The 21,013-nt window shown below is 42.1% G+C and overlaps 1 protein-coding gene across 2 annotated transcripts in view; it reads right to left on the bottom strand.

Moving 5' to 3' along the window:
* The window catches only part of GALNT7 (polypeptide N-acetylgalactosaminyltransferase 7), a 139,984-nt gene extending 120,726 nt beyond the window's left edge, over positions 1-19,258 (bottom strand). Inside the window, exon 1 of one of the 2 annotated variants that reach the window (XM_004766105.3) lies at positions 18,450-19,258. In XM_004766105.3, the coding sequence (XP_004766162.1) occupies positions 18,450-18,575 (126 nt within the window). In that variant the 5' untranslated portion in view covers positions 18,576-19,258. The remainder of the gene's footprint in view (positions 1-18,449) is intronic. The other variant, XM_004766104.3, reaches the window with a different exon arrangement.
* Positions 19,259-21,013: the final 1,755 nt, after the last annotated feature.

Here is a 21,013-nt window from a genome sequence, read left to right as displayed (position 1 = left end):
ACTCGTCAGTAGGATTTTTCTGCCTTGTAAAGTGCTCACTGTGTCTGAAAATCTACAACAGAACTAAAGTCATTTTTGATAAACAGAGCAAGATCAGTGAGTTTGTGTCCCACTGGAAAGCAACACAGGGAGCAGGATTGCCAATGTCAGTATGAAATGATTACATGAGTTCAAGTTTGAGGATTAAGAATGAATGCAGGTCTCAGTAGGGGTCATGACCAGGAGACAATGAGTATTTGTCAACTGAACAAACCACTACTAGAACAACTTGGATCTCTTTTCTAGGACAACAGGACCGGCAGCTAATTAGCAGAGAACCAAGAGAGCACTACAGAACAGGGCCTACCCTCAAGAAGCTGAAGACCAACTAGGAAAGCAGCTATGTACTAAAGAGTATTACACTCATTTATAGTCCTGTCCCATAATGATGAATCTATCTGAGCCTGGAGAGATCCAAGTGGACTAAAGTACTTAAGGAAAGCTTCAGAGAGGCTAAACCTGGATCGACCTTGAAGGATGGTATGATTTAGAACGTTGCATGAGGCCATGCCAACCGTGAACACATAAGTAACAGTCCAGCAGCAGAATTCAGCAGGTCCAGGCAGTTAAAGCCTTCCTCTGACATAGGTGCACCTACCCACAGGCATGAACCAGTAACATCACTCAAATAGCTCCCTTACTTTGATTCAGCTATTAGCCAACCATTCTCTCAGGATGCTGGAGCTCTTTACAGACCCAATCGGTGGCCAGGTCAATTTGGGAAAGATGAGCTAAAAAAAAAAAAAAAAAATCTTAAAATTTTATTTCCTGCAGGACTTTTCAGGGCTTCTAGCATACTTATGTGCCCTGTGGATCTCTGAGGGGGTGATAGGACATGCAACATTTCTCAACCCTACCGGCCCAAGAGCCCTTTGTAAAGGAACCCCCGTGGTTCACAGAGTATGGTGGTGGTACTGAATCCAGCCTGAGAGGGTGGGCTCTGCTACCAGCCTGGGTTTGAACTCTGGCCAGGTGACAGGCAAGGCACTGAACTTTCCTATTTCCCAAGCCACAAGGTTTCTCATCTATAAAATGTCAGAAGGCTAAATTGAGAATTTAAACACACCTAGCAGAGGGCATAGCAAGAATTCAATAAAAGTTCCTTATTAGTATTTGATGTTCAATTTTCACACTAGAATTCTGCTCCCACAGTGCTGACCTATTATGTTGCTAAATACAAGTTTAAACAAACAGACGGTGTGTGCTTAAAAGAAGATTCAAGGAAAATAAAAAGCCCTATCGCTGCACAGTGACATAGTATAGTCCAACAACACAATGACTAAAAAGAATACACAATGACTAAAAAGAAAGGGCATAATTTTCATCTTTAAATATGAAAATGGAACACAATATTTAAGAAAAATCCAGGAATGGCTGAGTTGAATTTGCAAGAAGACAACTTCTTTTTCACAACACAGAGACAAAAGAAACAAAATTAATAAAATCAAGAAAACAATGTATTTGCCACACCTCATAATTAACCCGATGGCAGTGACTTGGATTTCTTAGTACTTACTAAGCAGAAGTTTAAAAGCTCTGGAATGTTCCACAATCACAACTCAACATTAGGTTGGGGACTAGACTTCTGGGAAAAATAAGGAAGAGAGTGAAAATAAGTAGCTTCAATAGTTGCTCTCCCAGTTTTGTTCTCCCTCAGATCACTTGTTTCACTCCATTTAATGGGTATGTCAGCCAGAGGTACCCAAAATTATTTTAAACAGCAAAACTTAGAGTCAGACCTATTTTTTTTTTTTAAAGAGGCAGGTGGGAAAACAATTTTGCACATATGGTGTACACAACAATTTGGAATCTGTAATTCTCAGCACACCAGTACTTTTTTTTTTCCTTCCTAAAATCCTCTTCCCTTAAACCATCTCCATGACTAATCAACCAGACGCTAAAAGGTGAGTTTACAAGACAATGTAGGTCCTAAAAATAATATATAAATTAAGATATTTCTAGAGTAAAATAAAAAAGGCAACCCACAAAGTCATGTATATGTAGTCTAGATCTACCCTTAAATTTGGACAAAAAATACACCAAACAGATTATAATTAGCTTTGAGTAAAATAAATTACAGTGGATTTAGTTTAATTGTTTACTTTTTAAAAAAATATTTTATTTATTTATTTAACACAGAGAGAGAGAGATCCCAAGCAGGCAGAGAGAAGGAAAGGGAAGCAGGCTCCCCACCGAGCAGAGAGCCCGACACGGGGCTTGATCCCAGGACCCTGAGACCATGGCCTGAGCCAAGGCAGAGGCTTAACCCACTGCCACCCAGGTGCCCCTGTTTTTTACTTTTTAACATTTTCTACAATGAATACATATTTATATACAGGAAAAAAGTATATTTTAAAATAGATTATTTATTTGGAAGAGTGAGATGGCACACATGAGTGGGGACAGAGGCAAAGGGCTCAATTCCAGGACCCTGAAACTATGACTTGAGCCAAAATGAAGAGTCACCGACTTAACTGACTGAGCCACCCAAGCAACCCCCAAAAGAGTATATTTTTAAAGTAAATAAACAATAGCATTTTCCTCTTTCCCTGTTTTAGAACATTGGTTCCTCGAAAAGACATAACTTTTAAGGCAAAAGTCAGTCTAGGAGAAAGACTCAGCCCCTTTCCATGAATTCATAACAAATTCGTGTAAGTATTTTTATTCTTTTAAGCACTCTTGAAACTATGTACAAATCGTTATACTCATCCAAGAAGGAAGAGAAAGAAGGGGCAACAACAGGTGTAAAACTGCAAGTCAAATGCTTTCCCAGGAGCTCTGGTAACCTCACCCTAAGGCAAACACAGGAATAGTGCCTTGTCTCCTTTACAGAAGAGGGAAAGGGGGCTCAGGGACGTCAAGTCACTAGGCCAAGCTCACGGAACAGTATTTATAACAGGACTCTAACTCCTGACAGAGTCCATGTGGACTTTTACTACACAAGGACATCAGTTTTTTTTTTTGTTTTTTTTTTAAATCCACCTTGTTCTTGAGGAGCTACATGCCACAAAGTAATTTTAAACATAATAAAATGTCCCCAGGATATTTCGTTATTTATGGGGATTACTATTCAGTTATCAACCCGATTACTTTTTTAAAAGAAAAAACACGTACGTGGTTTAAATCCCTGTCTTTCCTACTCCCCACTGCCAACATGAATGACTGGTCCAAACCATGACCTTGTACTGTACAAGGCTCCTCGTCCTTTTATGCAGCACACGTTCCTTCCTCCCACACCTTCAAGCTCAAACTCCCTGCCCTTCCTAGTAAGGAGTACTGTAATCAACTTGAATGTACCTTCTCTAGGAATCTTGATTAATTATGGACTTAGGCATAGGCGTATGTTTTCCAAAATCTCAATGAGACAGTGACAAAAAAAAAACACCACTAAAATATCAGATTATTCCAAAACCTTGAGGGTGCTGAATCTCTCAAACCTAAACGGAGTTTCTGCCTCTTACTTGACTAGCAGGCAATTTATAGAACAACAAAAACTATTACAGTTCACAAAACAGCAAAATCAAAGATGGGCAGGCTCTAAGGCTCACTCAAGGAAATAAAAAACTTTCCCAGGCAGCAGATATGACCTCTACTACTTCCTGATACCTGGCCTACAGGATGAAATTCTACATTGCGTATTCCTGAGTTCTATCATTTGCTAAATATCTGTGCATTTTAATTCATTACACTGTCTGGGACAGGAAGCACTGAAGTAATTATAAAATCATACAAATGTAGTATTCTTAGAAGATTAAGGAATTCTCTCAGTGAAGACACTGTAGTAATCCAAATCCTAGAGGACATTAGCTACCCCTCCCCAAAAGGAATTTTTTCCATTTTTCTTTTTGAGACTTACTCATCTTCACTCTTAGCAATAAATGAAGCATATAAGAGACACTGTCCTTTCAAGATTCCAGGTGCCACTAAGTGTACCACTCTCTAAATGTATTTCATGAAGACATGCTTTCACAGAACAGGGAAGAGAATTCAGCCAATCTGCGTCTTTTCTGGGCAAGGCAAAGGTGATTTCCAAGTGATGATGAGCAGACTGAAACACAGCAAATTTCTCATGCTTTCTGCTTCACCATAAACCAGCTAAAACACGACAGTTTGGGTTATGTTTATTGTTTTACTTTTTTGAGTGTCAGCCATCTATTACAACTGTTTTTAAGTGTTTTTATTTAAGATATCCCAAGAGTACAACTATGAATATCAGGACTGGCCCATGAATTTAGGAAACAAGTAAATCAAATCTGTATCTAAATGGAAGATACTAGAAATAAACAGGAACCTGACTTCATAAGGCATTGCATATTTTCTGATTTTTTTTTTTTTTAACCATTAAACTCTGACAAATGAACCAGTGTCTACAGTCACCTGACGAGAGATGGAAGGAATGGAAAGGAGGTGGAAACTTCAACTTTAGAACAGTAGCATTTCAAAATCTCAACATCACTATCCTAAATCTTTTTCCCAAAAACATTATCAGGAAAATGTTCCACACAGTATTTTAAGTTTGATTTGATTTTCATCACTGCATATAGGAGGCAATTTTAAATTAGGCCCATGCCAACCAAGGAAAATCTGCAGTCTCTGACAGAAAGCAATCTCCTGCAAGAAAACCAAAACTCTAATTTTTCTTCCATTCCTAGTCTGTATTCACAGGATGTAACAGCTTCTTAGAGCATTTTCTTAAAGTGAGATGTATAAAAGGAGTTGTGGGTAGAGGTGTATAGAGATTTACAGAAAGAGTACAAAGTTCTTTTTAAAAAAGTTCGTTTTATCTCTATTTTAGCAATGAAAAATTTTTTTTCATTAGTGCTGATTCACCACAAGAGTTACAGATATGATAAAGGACTATGAAGGTTTAGTTGCCTTTAATGAAAAACAATGGGGGTATATTCAGAAAATGCAACCTCTGTGTTAGAAAGTTAGGAACAAGCTGCTGGCTTCATCATTAGGAGACAATGCACTGCATGTCCAAATGGCAGGCTTGGTTTTTCCAGCTACCTTGAGGTCAATAAACTACGTGACTGACCTTTCTAACCTTGAAGGAATCATTCTCACATTTAGCACCCACTGGGACCCAAAGAAACTGACCAACTGCTCAACAAATGTCTCACAATCAACAAAAGGAATCCCAAGAGAGGAAAAAAACAGATTTCAGTGTTTTTCATGATTTGAAAAAAATAGTAGGAATGTTATCACATTTCATTAGAAAGCACAAAACATATATATATATATATATATATATATATATACACACACATACACACACACATATATATAATACACATATACATATGTATACACACACATATATATGTATATATATATATTGCCTTTACTATTACTGTAAGTTTCTGATATTTTATACTAAAAATCTATTCCTTAATTTCTACTTACGATTTCCTTTAACTCTTTCATTTCATCAGCCCTTCTGAACCATAAATCATTGCACAAAACATACTTGCTTTTGAACAGGAGCACCTGTTTAAGCTAGAGAAGTAGAGGCAAATGAGTCCACGTTTCAAGCCATTCACTTAATCTTCCGGAAGTGATTTTTTTTGCCAAGGTGTAATAATGATTTTAACATTTACTTTTCTCTTTGTGTTACCAGTTAATTGAGCAGAGGTCAAGGAGGATACCTGCCTCTTATGAAATGTGACTGTACCACAGTGAAACTATTTATTAGATTCTCTGAGATTTTCTTCAGGTTAGTCACAGGAATAGGCTGCTGGAGCAAAACTCCTCCTGCCGTGCTAATTCATGGAAAGTGAAATGAAGTCCCGGTTCATTGAAACCTTCCTCAGACATCAAAGAGGACGCTGAAAAAAAAAATCTGAGAATATCCATGTAGTACAGACGTATTTTGACCATACTGCAGATATCAGTTCTTTTCTTAAACTAAGAGAAGAGCAGGACCTGGGAAGAGGTGCGGTGTTCGGGGCTCTATACTACCTTCGCAGGTTTGACAGCACTCTTCAAAATTTTCAGTTAACAATTGTGATCACATGCACGCCACATTTATTTTAAAATAGAAGTTATATGTGCCAGGGTTTGCAGCCTAAATGTTAACCATGGAAAAAAGAATGAGAGTTCTCCTAATTTCATACAGAAAATGTATTTCTTTGAAATACCAAGGCATTTGGAAATCACCGTATTGAGCACATTTTTAGAAGAGAGAATTTCTGAGAACTATTTGCTAGAAGTATTTTTCTCTTCGCCACCCACCAGGATCTCCCTGAACTGTATAAGCAAATTTATTTTAATTGACCATCACAATGCAACACTCTCCTCCAACCTTCTTTTACAAACAGTGGACTTCAAATTTCCTAAGGCCATCACACAGAGAGCAGCAGTAAATGAAACCACATGCCTATATTCCTGCCTTCCACCAATCCTTTGCTTAAATGTTAAAATGTAATTATATATTTTAAATGATCAAAATTTCCAATTTTGACGGTGATCTTTTAGCTTAAACTAAACACTCAACAATAGGAGAAAAATCTGCATGTGCGAAGTAGTAAGATTTCAGTCATTTCCATTCCATTACTCTTAAAAGCACTTTGTAGTCATTTATTCCGTACCATAATTGGGAGCTTATTTGCCAAAAATCTAATGGATTTTTTATTCATTTTAAATCACCCTGGCAAGAGTTAGCAGACTTTTGAACAGGAGGTTTTAAATGCTTTCTTTCAAAAGAAAAGATGTTAAAACTCTGCAAACAGATTGTAAAGGTAACAAATATGGACTTCCATGGAAGACCCCTCACTGTATTAGAGATTAAAAGACTAATCTTGTCGGAATAAATTTTAAGAAGCATAATGATTAAATTGTCTAATAAGAATTACAAAACAAAATATTCAATTGCCAAAGGAAATATTGGGGGAAGAGGTTTGGCTATAAGTCCTCCCAAGTAAGCATAATTGAAACCTATAGCTAATAAGTCAACTATTTCAGAAAATATCTTAAGACAGGTTTTAAATTGGCTATTTAAAGTGAATCTTTGATTTCATAGGTACATGAGCTGTTGACAAAAAACTCCAGTTGGTATAATATACTGTATGGCAAATTTTTCTAGGTATGTGTCATAGCTGCATTTAACAATCAACAAATAAAAATTTAATTGATTTAACCCTATTAGATGTTTCCTGAGTCATTTTTGAAATGTTTATACAATTGACTAATAAACTACATATCTCAACAGAAATGGGAGTCTACATTTCCTGCTACTTCCCAGTTTTCTGTATCTGAACATCTTTTTCTCTTATCTATTATATCTGTCTTTGATCTAAGTCTGGCAAAACTAAACTTACATGACTCACTTCAGTATACTGATCATTTTTGGTTTTTTTCCAGGGTTTTAAGGGAACTATTTTTCCAATAACAGATGTTTAAAAAATGCACATAAAATATTTACTTTAAAATTCAACAGGATAAAATTATTAAAATGCAGAAATGCTGACAAATAAAGAACCCTTAGAGCACTTCAAATATCATGATGTAAGGACTATTTTATAATATAAATTGCACCCTATTCTATTTTTTTCTCTTTAGCGTTTCTAGAGAATTAAAGAAATTCTCAGAAGCATAAAAATTATATTGAAATTACGATATTACTTCAACAAGTGTTAATTCTTAAAATTCTATAAAACTGTGCAAAAATGTCTCTTATACTCCACTGTGAACCTGAGCCTACTGTCTCACTTCAATAGCTAGCCTCAATGGCTTGGTTTGAAATCAAGGGTTCCAGCTGGAGGAGTTAGGCATTCACACAGTTGTAAAAGCTATTTGCAAACCTTGCTCACATCAAAGAGTATCGTATCACAGAGTGTGTGTGTGTGTGTGTGTGTGTATAGTGTTTCTATTAAAAGAAAAATCAAGAGTCAAGGATAATTACAGACAGTCTAAAAAACAAATGCTGGCACACCCACCTTCTTGTAAGAGTGATTAAAAAAAAAGCTTTTGCAATTTCTCAATGTCTATTTAAGACTTACTCTTATTTTATTTAAATTCAATTAACTAACATAGTATATTATTAGTTTCAAAGGTAGAGTTCAGTGATTCATCAGTTGTATAGAACACCCTGTGCTCTTAACTCTTCAACACAATTCTTCTTACAAGATGTACCCATTACCACTGAATATGCAGTAGCTTTAGAAGTACTTCAATACTGAAGTGCTAACACATATAGCAAAATATTTTATGAAGTACAAATGCTAAAATTACATTTAAGCCAGATAATCATTAAGCATGTAAGTTTACTATTAAAAAAAAGTAGCATACCTCTTGAGGCCCAGATGTATTCTTAAACCCAGGGACTCAATAAGAGATTAAAGATTTAAAAATGATTAGGTCATTTATTTTATTCTCCTACAGAACTGCTCCCACAAGTATGTGATTTAATTTTAATCCATCCAGTTTAAAATATTCTTGGTAATAACAAATTCCAATTGCTTTGCTTGGAAGCCTATTAGCAGACTAGTTGGTATTGATATTATACAGCAGTTAATTGTACCTTCTAGATTTGGGAAACCAGGCTGCTCTGTAGCAGTTCTATAAACCTAATTAGATAATGCAAAGTTAATTTTTTTCCTCAAGTTTCAGAGTACCAGTTCCTATATTCAGTGAACCAAATCAGGTCTCCCGGTTGGCATGTTTAAATGTTTCTTAGGAGTAACGCTTTAAAATGCTACCAAGCCCAGAAGGGAATTTATAATGGAGCAGAAATGAGAACATTTCTCATTTTGAGATATTCAGGACTCTTAGTAAAAGGAAGCACCGGAAGGTAGTCCTTCCCTCTCCCAAACAGACTAAAGGCCTGGAAAACTGCAGTTCACACTGCCTCAGCATTGCTTTCAGGTTCCCAGGACTGAGCTAGAATGAAACAGTGGACTCCACTGTCAAAAAACCAACATCACCTGAAATGCTGAGCAGACAATTTTGCTACTCTGGTTCTTCCTGTAATTACACATCAGGCAAATTAATGTGCTAAAAACTAAAATCTGCCTAATATTCTGCGGATAAAGTTTCTTTTCCAACTTCAAATATTAAAATGTTCTGGTCACAGCTTCTTATAAGTTACTGGATTTCAGACCAAGAGAGCGCAAAAGAATGCCTGCCATGAATTCTAATTGTTTTAACAGAACGTATGTATAGCATATGAAGTATATATTACTACACCCACATGATTACAGTTTAGCTTAAAATGTACAGATGCGTCTATATACACACATGGGGAGCGGGTGCAGAGAGGTGCCTAATTAAGGCGGAGCAGATAGAATCCAACATGTGTTAAGTTCCCCTTTGATAGTTAAGTTCTCTAAAACCCTTCCTCTTCTTGTATCTTTCATCTTGTGAAGGTGATTATTCACCACTTGAACTTCTTTTTCTTCTAGCTGGTTCCGCTGGGTTATCCCACTTACAGGGATGCCAGTGAAGATGCCACTGTGTCCCTCTCAGGACCAAGGTGCTATGGGTTCATCTACCAGGCCGGTAAGTGAGCTTCTGCAGCCACTTTCCAGATCCCTAATGGTGATCAACTCTTGCTTAAATGCTGGAACATCCAATACTGCTGATGGCCCTGCCCTTAAATTATCTTTGCCCATGTTTTCTACAGGGCAACAGGCTCCAAATCTTCTCCTTCTGCCTATGCCCCTTTCATCTCTCCCCGGCCCGGCACCTGAAAGGAGGCATTTTCCGGGGTTCGGTTTTCCTACCCACACTTTCCTCCTCTATCCATACAGAGTTCCTTCGTTTACCAAGCCAGGCCTCAAGCTTCAGATGTATTCCTGCCAATGATTTGCACACTTTGCATCCAGTACTGATTTGGTTATGAGCTCCACCTACCCAGTAGACACGGTCTATAAAATGTGACATCCACCCCCACACTAAAAAAAAAAATCTACATGACCAAACCAAGCCAATGTTTTGTTTTACAGCCCCCAAATCTCCCCATCCCCCAGACCAGCACTTCTCAAAGTAGGATCCCTGGACCAGCAACCTGGAAACCAGTTATAAATGCCAATTCTCTGCCCCACCTCAGACCCACTGAATCAGAGATTCAAGGCCTGAGGCTGGAGTACTTTGTTCTAACACACCCTCTAGGTGACTGTGAGGCCTACTGACGTTTGAGAACCTCAGCTTTAAACAGTTCTGTTCCTTCTAAGGCATCAGCATCCTCCCCTTTCAGTTCCATCCAGAGGGTTCCTCCACCTACACTCCACACCAGCTAATTCTACTTTCACAATCTCGCTCTCCTCAAATACACGATCTTGGTCCTCCTAGCTTTTGGGCCTCGTCATATCCTAGGAGGCATTTCTCTCCTCACTGAAATCCAGCCTGCACTGTTTCCAGATTATTCCTGATAGCCCAGCTCTGGCCATTCATAGTATTCAATCTTTCAGGGCTCAGACTCTGTCTTTCTAGGGTTTGCTCTCCCCATCTTCCACTCCCCAATCCCATCTTCCAGCCATGCAGTCCCTGGCATTTGCTGTAATCTTTCATGACTTTGCACATACCGCTCTTCTGTCCTCACACACCTGTCCCTCCAATACATGTTTTCTAAAGAGCTCTTGACAGCACCCAGGCCTTATAGACTAGATGCTGCATTCTCTGTCCCACAGGACCCAGTAGACTTAGCTAATACAGTTCTTGCCTCACACTACAATAGGTCGTCAAAAAAAAAAAAGTCATTACTCATTTTATCTTGGACCCTACATAGACAACTATACAATTTATCATCCAAAGCAGGGCCCCGTTTATATCTGCAAGCTTATCAAGTACTATATTCCCTCCAAACTCACCAGGCTCTAGTCATCCTGGCCCTCTATTTCTCAAACATTATAGCCTTTCATTCCAACATCAGGGGCTTTGCACTTTCTGTTCCCTCTGCTGGGAACATTTATCCTTCAGAATTGCATTACAGGGTTATACTCATTCTTTGGGTCTCAGCTCAACCACCCGCCCTCTGAACTTCCCTGCATGGTCCCCACTGCCCTTTTCTCCTTCATGTTACTCTGCACTGTCTTCAGTGTTATTTGAAATTACTGCTCTATTGCCTCTATGTTCCTTTCAATGTAGCCCGCTTGAGCACACCTACTTGTTAAAATCTATAGTGTTTGGTCAGAGCCAAGTTCAAATCCAAATACAGGAGACAATTCTGGCTCTACCACTTACTATAAGTAAATGACCTCAGGTAAAGAGTTCACCTCATCTATAAAGTGACAATTACATCAGACCTGCATTACAGGGTTGTTGTTACCATTAAACAACATGATACATATATAATGCTTTCGTGGCAAAGAGGAGTCCAGGTATTTTATCTCTTGCATGTTATCTGTTATCATCGCTATTATTATTTACTGCTCTAGAGCATCTCCAATGCCTACAGCAATGGATGGTACTCAGTAGACACTCAATAAATATTTGAAATACTTGAGCAAATTACTGAATCAAGAGTTGACAATTAATGGATGTCACCACTCCCTCAACTCTATTTCAGAAGCTTCCAAAAATCTTCTCTAAGTGCTGACTTAATAAAACCCCAACCCAGTTCCTTGGCCTACCATTTAATTCCCTTCAAATTGTGGCCCAAGCTTACTTTCTCACTCTTAATTTCCAACACTTTGTTCAAATAAAAAAAGACTTTTTCTGGTCTCATCTTATTCCGTTAGTGTAGACTGTTCTTCCTTGTATCCCTCCCGGATCCCACGGACACTCCAGGTTTAGCCAAATGTCATGCTCTTGCCTCTGAACATCCACCTCCTACAGCTGTGCAAGAACCTCCTTTTTAGGGACCCTTGGGGGGCTCCATCGGTTAAACATCTGCCTTTGGCTCAGGTCATGATTTCAGGGTCCCAGGATAGAGCCCCTCATCGGGCTCCCTGCTTAGAGGGGAGCCTGCCCCTCCCTCTGCCCCTGTTGGTGCTCTTTCATGTAATTAAATGAAATCTAAAAAACAAACAAAAAAACTCCTTTTTACTACCGTTCCTATTGCCACAGATCATCTCACTTACAGAAGGAGCTCCAAGTCTGTGTCCTTGCCATCTCTGCATCTCCAGTGCCCAGCCCAGTGTCTTGTGGAAAGCAAGCCTCGATACGTTAGTTGGAGCAAATGAAAGGTTGGAGGTTGGGAGGTATTATAAAAAGGGCCAGGTTTATATATCAAAGAAATCTGCAATATGGACACAACACCTACTGTGCAGTTGTTAGATCAAAACCTGAGTAACACATTTATTATGTCAACAGTTTTTATCTCTTCCACTGTTCAGTACAGCATCTCCAATGCCTAGAGCCACGGATAGCATAGTAGTAAACACTCATCTGACACCTGTTGAGTAAACAATTCACGCCTTTTTTTTTTCCTTTTTAAAGATTTTATTTATTTATTTTTGACAGAGAGAGACACAGCAAGAAAAGGAATCAAGCTCGGGGAGTGGGAGAGGGAGAACAGGCTTTCTATTAGCAGGGAGCCCGATGCAGGCCTCAATCCGAGGACTCTGGGATCATGACCTGAACGAAAGACACCCAGGCACCCAATGATTCATGCTTTTAATAAAAATACATCTCCAAATTCTTACAAAGAATTTTGTTCACATTGTTAAGGCATAGTTCACCCTCTCACCCATTTCCCTCTTCCACCATGCAAAACCCAAACATAAAATCACTCCTTTCATAAACTCAAGCTATGTCCATTTTACTCTAGAGATTATAAATTCTTAATTTAAATACTTCTTCTGTCAGATTGTACATTCATTCTTCAGCGATGAAAATTAGAATTCAAAACACGAGCAAAGACAATGATCTAGGTTGAAGTCAGATAATCACAATCATTTTCCTACATTCGAGAGCCACTCAAATCTTGCTGACCAACTTTTTTTTTTAGAACTCTGGAGTTAGAATTTACAAATATTCTGTTTACAAATGGTCCACACTCAGAATTCTGATTTTCATTCATGTTGCATTATTTTCTCTCTCCTTCTGTCTCCAATTTAGGACTGATTGATCTAACGCAGCTTATACTAAAACCAAATTGTTGCAGCCCACACCTTATCTCCTATTCCATGCAGCCAGCCTCGATCACAAAATAGTTATCCAAATTCAACCTGCTCTTGAACAGCTTTCATTCCTTCCTTATGAACAATTGTGCACTCCCTGAATGGCTATTCTCTACCTATGGATTTGGCTCTTGACAAAACATTCTGTGACAGCTCTCAGTGTTTCCTTATTACTACTTGGATTAAGGAAGAAAGGAATAAACCCCATGCCCTGTAAGTATTGCATCTCTTCAACTAGGATGAGATCCCTTTAAAGCAGGGACTTCTACTTGAGGTATTCTTGGTACTCTACAATGGGGTCTTCCTGGGAGGGACGTGAAGAGACATGGTTGTAACAAGTTTGATGCCTTTGACCTTTGACCACTGGATGGGCAACACTTCTGCAAAATCCACAGATTTTGAATTCTTAGGAACGTTTGCATTTCTGGGGTGTCCAGACCTAAGGGGGCGACATGAATGAATGCCTCAGGACCCTGGTAGGTGGAGGAGATAGTCCATGAGCTACTCCAAGAAACCTAAATCCTGCCTTCAAAGGACTCAGTCAGTGGCTTACAGTGAAATGAGAAAGCTTCTGATTCTCTCCCCCCAAGAAAGCACATAAACGTACAAGTCTGCATTAATTTCAGGGGATCTGTAACGCCCAGAGTTCATAGACATGGGAGTTTTTCATTACAGGCGTGAGGGAGGACAGCAATACATAACAAAAACAAGTCCCAAGGCTTTTCAACCAGGGAAGTGAGACAACAGTGACCACTTAAGACACTACGCTTTTGATAAGTGATAGCTCTATTCCTAATATCAATGGAGCTTCCATTTGAAATAAAGTCTTAAGGTCAAGGGCAAAGTCTTTCAGGTTGCAATCAATCATCACAGAGATAAAAGGGTTTGGTAAGGTGGAATTTGACTGTGATAGGGTAATAATTCACTCACTCAGCCTCATTTAAGCAATATTCCTTTCAACGGGTCTTAGCTTATCACTTAAAACCTCTCTGCCTAGGACTGATTCCTGAGTTAGCCCTGCTATGCATGCTCTAAACCTAAGTGGCAGTAATGGCTTGACTAAGGTAGTATCTGCACATACAAAGAATCATCCATTTACCAGCAGCTTCTCATCAGTACTGGATTAGCTATAATAAAACCACGGAAGACCTCAACATTTCCATTACAAACCTTTATTGTCAGGAGCTTATTGTTCAATTTTAAATTCAGGGCTAGGGGCGCCTGGGTGGCTCAGTTGTTAAGTGTCTGCCTTTGGCTCAATTCATGATCTCAGGGTCCGGGGATAGGGCTCCCACATCTGGCTCCCTGCTCAGTGGGGAGCCTGCTTCTCCCTCTCCTGCTCCCCCTTCTCCTGTTTCCTCTGTCTCTCTCTCTCTAATAAATAAACTCTTCAAAAAATTTAAAAATTTAAAAACTCAAGGCTGAAACTTGGAATGTATGGTTTGGAAGATACTATATTTAATTAAAGGAACTTTCTGCACTTCGCAAGTACTAAACAGATGGTCTTAATAAATGCTGACCTCAAAATATCCAGAGGACAAAGCCTAAAAAAGTAAACCTTCCCATAAGCATAAAATAGAACAGAAAATGTATGTTTGTCTTCAGAACTTTCAGTGTGACAAATAATCTATCAGCCTAAACCTCCTGACACCTTCTCTACACCCACATCCAATCACTAGTTGTGATACCATTGCATCTTTAATAGCTCTTGAATCAGTTCTTTACTTCTATTGTTACCCTGCAACATCATGTCCCACCCGAACCATTATAATCTCCAACAGGACTCCTACACTCTGCTCTTGCTCTAAATTAATTCATACCTCCTGCAGGCAATCAGAATCCTTCCAAAAGACTAATCAACAAATCTAATCAAGTCCCCCCTCCCCCCTCTTAAAAATCCTTCCATGGCTTCTGCTGTTCTAAAGAGATCATCTTTAGCCTAGTCTACAAACATTTACATACTCATTCTACCTCTCCTCTCATTCTCCCTGTTCTAATTATATTGGTCTTCTTCTAGTTCCTCAGTTCACCATACTACTTCCTACCTCAGGCCCTTTGCACATACTTCTCCCTCTCAGGAGTGCCTTCCCCCCACATCCGTATCAACTATCTGTATTCAGATCTTCAGATTTCAACTCACTATGTCATTTCTTCAGGGGCTTTTATGACCAAATTTCTGTTCCCTTATCCCTTTTTCAAAGCATGTAGCATAATTTTTTTTTTAATTTATTTTTTATAAACATATATTTTTATCCCCAGGGGTACAGGTCTGTGAATCACCAGGTTTACACACTTCACAGCACTCACCAAAGCACATACCCTCCCCAATGTCCATAATCCCACCCCCTTCTCCCAAACCCCCTCCCCCCGGCAACCCTCAGTTTGTTTTTTTATTTGCAGATTTGTGGAGTTTTGATTAAAGTGGGGTGCTTTTTTCCCTCACAAAGCTGTAAGATCCAGGGTTAGTGGTAAGGAGTACTTCCTCGATAACTAGCATTAGTATATAGTAGGCACTCAAAAATGTTTAATTAAATCCCATCATATACAACAAAGTACAATTTGAACGGTAAGATCATCTTTCACATCATTTACCTAAGAAAAACAGTGAGAGGCCCTGAATGAGGAAGGAGATAAGAAATGTTTCTCATCTTGACCATGGGTATTATGTTTTGTAATAGTGACCTCCACAGCTGGGCAGATATGAAGAAGTAGTCCAGGTTTTTAAAAACAAAACAAACAAAAAAAGAAAACAAAAAACGAGGTTGCTACAGACTTTATTGCCTGGCAGGCACACTGAAAGTGCAAGATAAACAATGGCACAGGGTGGAACCACAAGTACAAGCTTGCCAGAGTAGAGGCAGAACCTTTATTTGGTAGATTGTTCTAGCCTATTTCAAGACATTTACAGGGATTTAGAGAGATCCAAAAAAAAGCCTACAGGTGGATCAGCATTAAAGAAAAGGCAGGTGCGTCACAGTGTGGGGAGGTGTCTACCATGATAATCAAAGGAAAAGAACTAGAAGGCAGAAGGGAAATTCAAGAGTCAGAATTTATGTGTTGGTCAGAAATGTTCTTCTAGTGCCAGATCTCAGAAGTGCTCAGACTAGTTTTTAATAAAAGCAGGCAAAAGTCCTTTATTTATGCCCGTAATGATTCACAAGCTATGCCTTAAATTGCAGTTAACAACTGCCTGTTATTTTGTTTTCCCGATACAGAAGGATTCTTTTCAGTGTTAATTTACATTTAAAAGTCTTAAAAAGCTAGCTTCTGTCTTTGGCAAATGATAGCAATGACCGTGGACCCAGTGACAAACTATCAAATAAGTTGAACCAAAAATCAAGATATCACCTGCTATTGAATGACTAGCCTTGTGGCTGGGTAGTTACTATAGAACCACTTTAATACTTATTACAAAAGAGATGGGTATTGGTGTGGATGTTCCATCACCTCTTTAAAAGACTTGTCATGTGAACTACAGGACATTCTGAATATGGTTAGTTTTGTCAGACTTTCCTCAGTTTCTCTCCCAGAAAATGGGGTTTTAACATTCCTAGCTCTCTGGGAAAGGCCATTTAATGACTTAAACACTCTCAATTGCGATATTCAGTTATCCTCTGTCAATCATTTTGAAAGCAAAAATCATAAAGAGGTCACCATCAGCCCGCGAGATCTGAGAGGCTTAGAATCACAAACACACTAAAAGGAAAACTTGGGACTTTTTATTAGTAGTACTCAGATAACTTGGATGGGAACCCACCCCAGATATTCTAAAGAAATTCCACTTCAGTCCAGACTTCAAATACTAAAACGTAAGAGTAATCTAATTTTACCATATAGACGGCAACTGCTAAGGAAATCTCTTCCTAGGATTCTCATTCTTAAAAGAAAGCCTAGTCATTCAACCTCCTGATGCTAAGTTAAGGCTAAGGAAAGTTAATAAAGGAGATCACACAGACGCAGTGTGGGTAATATTTGCAAAAGACACTTTACTGGAGAGCCTAACTCCTCCCAAGGCCCCTGGGCCACTCCGTGGCCCTGAACTCCTCACGCCCTCCGTCACCCTCAAGGGCAGCGGGCCCAGCGGGCTACCCCGGGCTCCTGGATGAGGAAGGAGAGGGGTGCGGCGGCTCATTTTCTGGGGGAGCGGAATCCGGGCGGGGGGGTTGGGAGAAGCCGGTATGCAGCCAACCAACTGGGTCAGCGAAGCTGCAGTCGCGGCGGCCCCCTCCCGGCGCGGCTCACGGTAACTAACGTTCCGAGGCGCCTGACTAAACCCTCGAAGGCAAGGGAGTGTCAAAGCTAACACTCGCGCCTTGGGCGGCAGACAAATGCGTCCCAGCGGAGGCGCGGGGAGCTCCGCTCCGCGGCGCCCCTCGGCGTCGGGCTGGGCGAGCCGGCGGCCAAAACCAAGCGGCGGGGCGCCGGTACAAGTTAGTTTTCCGGCCCGAACAGCCCTGCCACAGCCGGGTTAGAGGAACCGGCCCCACATCCCCTCGGACAGAGCCGCCGGGAGCAGGCGGGCGGGCGAGAGACGCGGCTCTGAAAAAAGGGACTTCCCCCGCGCTGTGCGGACTGCGGCCGAGGGGCTCGCGAGCCGGGCGGGGACGCCCCTCCGCCACCTCGGGCCAACCGCCCCTCCCCTCACCCGGGAAGGGAGGAAGGGCCGGTCCAGGGCGAGGCCGCGGCCGCACATCGCACCCCGTCTCCCGGCCGCCAGAGCTGGGGTGGGCGGGGGGTGGGGGGTGGCAGGGAGGCGGCGCTCTCCGTACGAGCCGGAGGCGGGGCGCCATCTCCCTCCCACTCCCGGCAGGCAGGCGGGCCGGGGGAGCCGGGGGCTGCGAGCATCCCCGGACGGGTGGTGCCGGGAGGGAAGGCTGCACCGAGGGGCCTGGTCCCGAACGGCGGTGATGGCAGCGGCAGCATCTCGCCTCCTTCAGGCCTGCACGCGCCACAGGCCGCAGCCTGGACCAACCCCGCGGCCCCCAGCCGCGACCGCGGCGGTCCCAGCACGGAGGACTCGGGGGGCTGGGCGGCCGCGGCCCCGGCTCTCCTCCCGCTCCGCCCCGCAGTCCCGGCGTGGAGCGCGGCCGCCGGCAGCGGCGGCTGCGGCGCCCCAGGAGGGGGAGCGCGGGAGGAAGGGGAGGCGAGGGGGCGGGCCGGTGGCTGGTGGCCGGGACCGGGTGCTCGGGGCTCGGCGCCCCCGATCGGCCCGCGCTCCGCCAGCACCACCTGCGGAGCTGCGGCGCAGCGCCGCGCCCCGACCCCGCCGCCCCTTCTCCCGCCACGCGCGCGCGCAAACAAAACAAGTTGCAGGTCGCAGCCGCCGGAGGGGGCGGGCGGGTCACTCACCCTCATCTTGCTCAGCGGGCTTGGGTCGTCCGGCCGCGGGGACAGGGAAGACCAGAGGACTACTAGCCCCAGGAAGCTTCCCACCACCAGTAAACTGCGTAAGATGAACCCAATCTTCAGCCTCATCTTCCTCCGGCGGCGAGAGACACAGAGCCCGGCGCAGCCGCCGCCACAGCTCTCCCCTCCCTCCTTCCCCCTCCTCCGGCTCTCCACCTCCTCCCTCCCCCACCCCTACCGCTTGGGCTGCCGCCCTCTTCGCCGCCTGCCCTTTCGAGCTCCAGATCCGGAACTCCCCTTGGCTCTACCTTCCCCCGGGCTCTTCCCTCCGCCCCCACTCCCCGCGGCTGGTCGGCTCGGACTGCGCTCCGCCGCCGCGCCCCCCCACCCCCCCCACCGTCGGCCTCCGCAGAGCTCCAACCGACCCGTGTGCCTCGCTCTTCCAAGCTTCCTCTCTTGTCTCCCTACCCTCTTCCCAGCCCGCAGCCCTCTTCTTTCCCCACTATGTCCAAGAATCCTCTTGGCAATTCCCTGTTACCTTGTAACTAACTTACACTTTCCCCGGGTCTGGTCCTTAGCCTTTGCCCCACTGCTCAGCTCTGAAAGCTTCCAGATTCCCAAACTTTTGTTTTAATTATGGGCCATAACTCTGTCCTTAACGCCCGTACCCTCCGGGATCCCCCGGCTCGCCGCCCCCCTCCCGGCGGACCTGGAGCGGTTCCTGGCTGCTCCTCCCTTTCTTACTCCCACTACCCGGAGCCCCCAGCCGCAAGGCTTGCAGGAAGCAAACCAGGAAGTCAGGGCTACCGCTGCCGCAGCAGCAGCTCCACGTGGCTGATTTATAGCTGGGAGGATTTTTTCTTATTGATTGTTCTTGCTTTTTCACACGGCTCCTTAAGGAGGTGAATTTGTAACTGAAGGGCCCAGGTGTGATGGGCACGTATCACTGAACTGGAGGGGTTCACCTGCAAAGCCAATATTCACTTTCTCTGGAGCTAATTAGAAGAATGCTTGTCTCGTGCTAATAATATCAACCTTGTTCAGGAGCTGTTTCTATTTGGAGGACCGAGGACTGGGGATTTATTAAACAATGCTCTACCTTCATTGCCTCCCTCAGACCTGATTTTTACCACTTGATGGACGTTCCTTGATTTCTGTTTTTCTACCCTTTTCTGCCTATGAGACCTAAATTATACATGGAAGGTTATCGACAAACGTGTACCAAATACTTCACCCTGAGGGAGGAGTAATTTTAGTCCATATCTCCCAACAAAGATGACAGTCACTTTATTGCCAAGCCTATGTGATTACGTTATCAGTGGACCATATCTTAAACTGCCTAATTTAAGTTAAACAGAATGTTTAGTATCTTATCCTAATATTTAGGATGGTGAAAGTTCATCCTTTTTCCTAATGCCTCATATCTAAAATGACTTTTAAAAAAGTAAAAACTGTTTATTTAAATTTTTAAAAAATGAAATAAGGAATTTGAATCATGCAGATAAAGAACTGTACCAACATAACTTCATGTACTTCCTAATTTGGGTTACATTACCTATATATTGAGGAATTCCACAGATGTCATAATTTCAGAATTTCCACAAAATATTTGAAGTGATGTCCTTGTGAACAACATAGGGAAATGTAGAATGGATGACAATATAGTTAGGCATATTCTTGTTTGGCTGAATGAATAATTACACAGTTGCAATATAAGCCATTATAATACACAGATCACCTGGAGAAGGGGTATCAGGTGTTGAACACAAATCACTACCCAACCCACCATTTTTATCAGCCACTTAAGAGCTAGTTGTTTTTAGTATAAAATGAGGGAGATTTTTAAAAAAGATTTTATTTATTTATTTGACAGAGAAATCACAAGTAGGCAGAGAGAGGCAGGGAGAGGAAGGGAAGCAGGCTCCCTGCCTAGCAGAGAGCCCGATGTGGGGCTCCATCCCAGGACCCTGGGATCATGACCTGAGCTGAAGATGAGGGAGATTTTGCTGAAGACTTTCTTGGTGAAAAAGACCTGAATATTTAATTGCTTACATATGAACCTGCTGGGTAATATAGAAAAATAATGCCCCACTGTTGGGTCAATTCAGGTCCATGTTGGGACCCAGAAATCACCTGCTAGTAAGTACCCAGGTGATTCGGATCCAGATAAGTTGTGTACCACCTTTGGAGAAACAGTGACAGGGAAGGGGTGCTTGGGGAAAGATTTATTTAGGTATTCTTGGGAGGCAGGAATAGGATCATTTGTGGACTCAACTTGAGCTGCTTATAAGGGAGGAAGACACCTTTGGGATGACAGTTCCCTAGACAAAGACAGGGCTTAGAATAAGGGACCTTACCTTTAAGGGATCTTATTCTGATCACATGAGGGAATAATTCTGTTTGAAATCAGCTGCTGAAGTTGAATCTCTCATTTGTGCTCTCACTTTCACAGAGAAGACAGCTTTTTATTATTAAGAAAATAGGAAGCTTTATTTTTACTATTAGCATAGTTGCACAGGTATGCAAATTTTAAGTGGTACTTATTACTCACTAAGTAATGGGAATGA

The sequence above is a fragment of the Mustela putorius genome, unplaced genomic scaffold (assembly GCF_011764305.1).
Source record: "Mustela putorius furo isolate JIRA1106 unplaced genomic scaffold, ASM1176430v1.1 tig00000682_pilon_pilon_pilon, whole genome shotgun sequence".
Taxonomy (NCBI): domain Eukaryota; kingdom Metazoa; phylum Chordata; class Mammalia; order Carnivora; family Mustelidae; genus Mustela; species Mustela putorius.
Note: the sequence above shows the minus strand (reverse complement) of the source record. Positions and strands in the feature narration are given on the sequence as shown.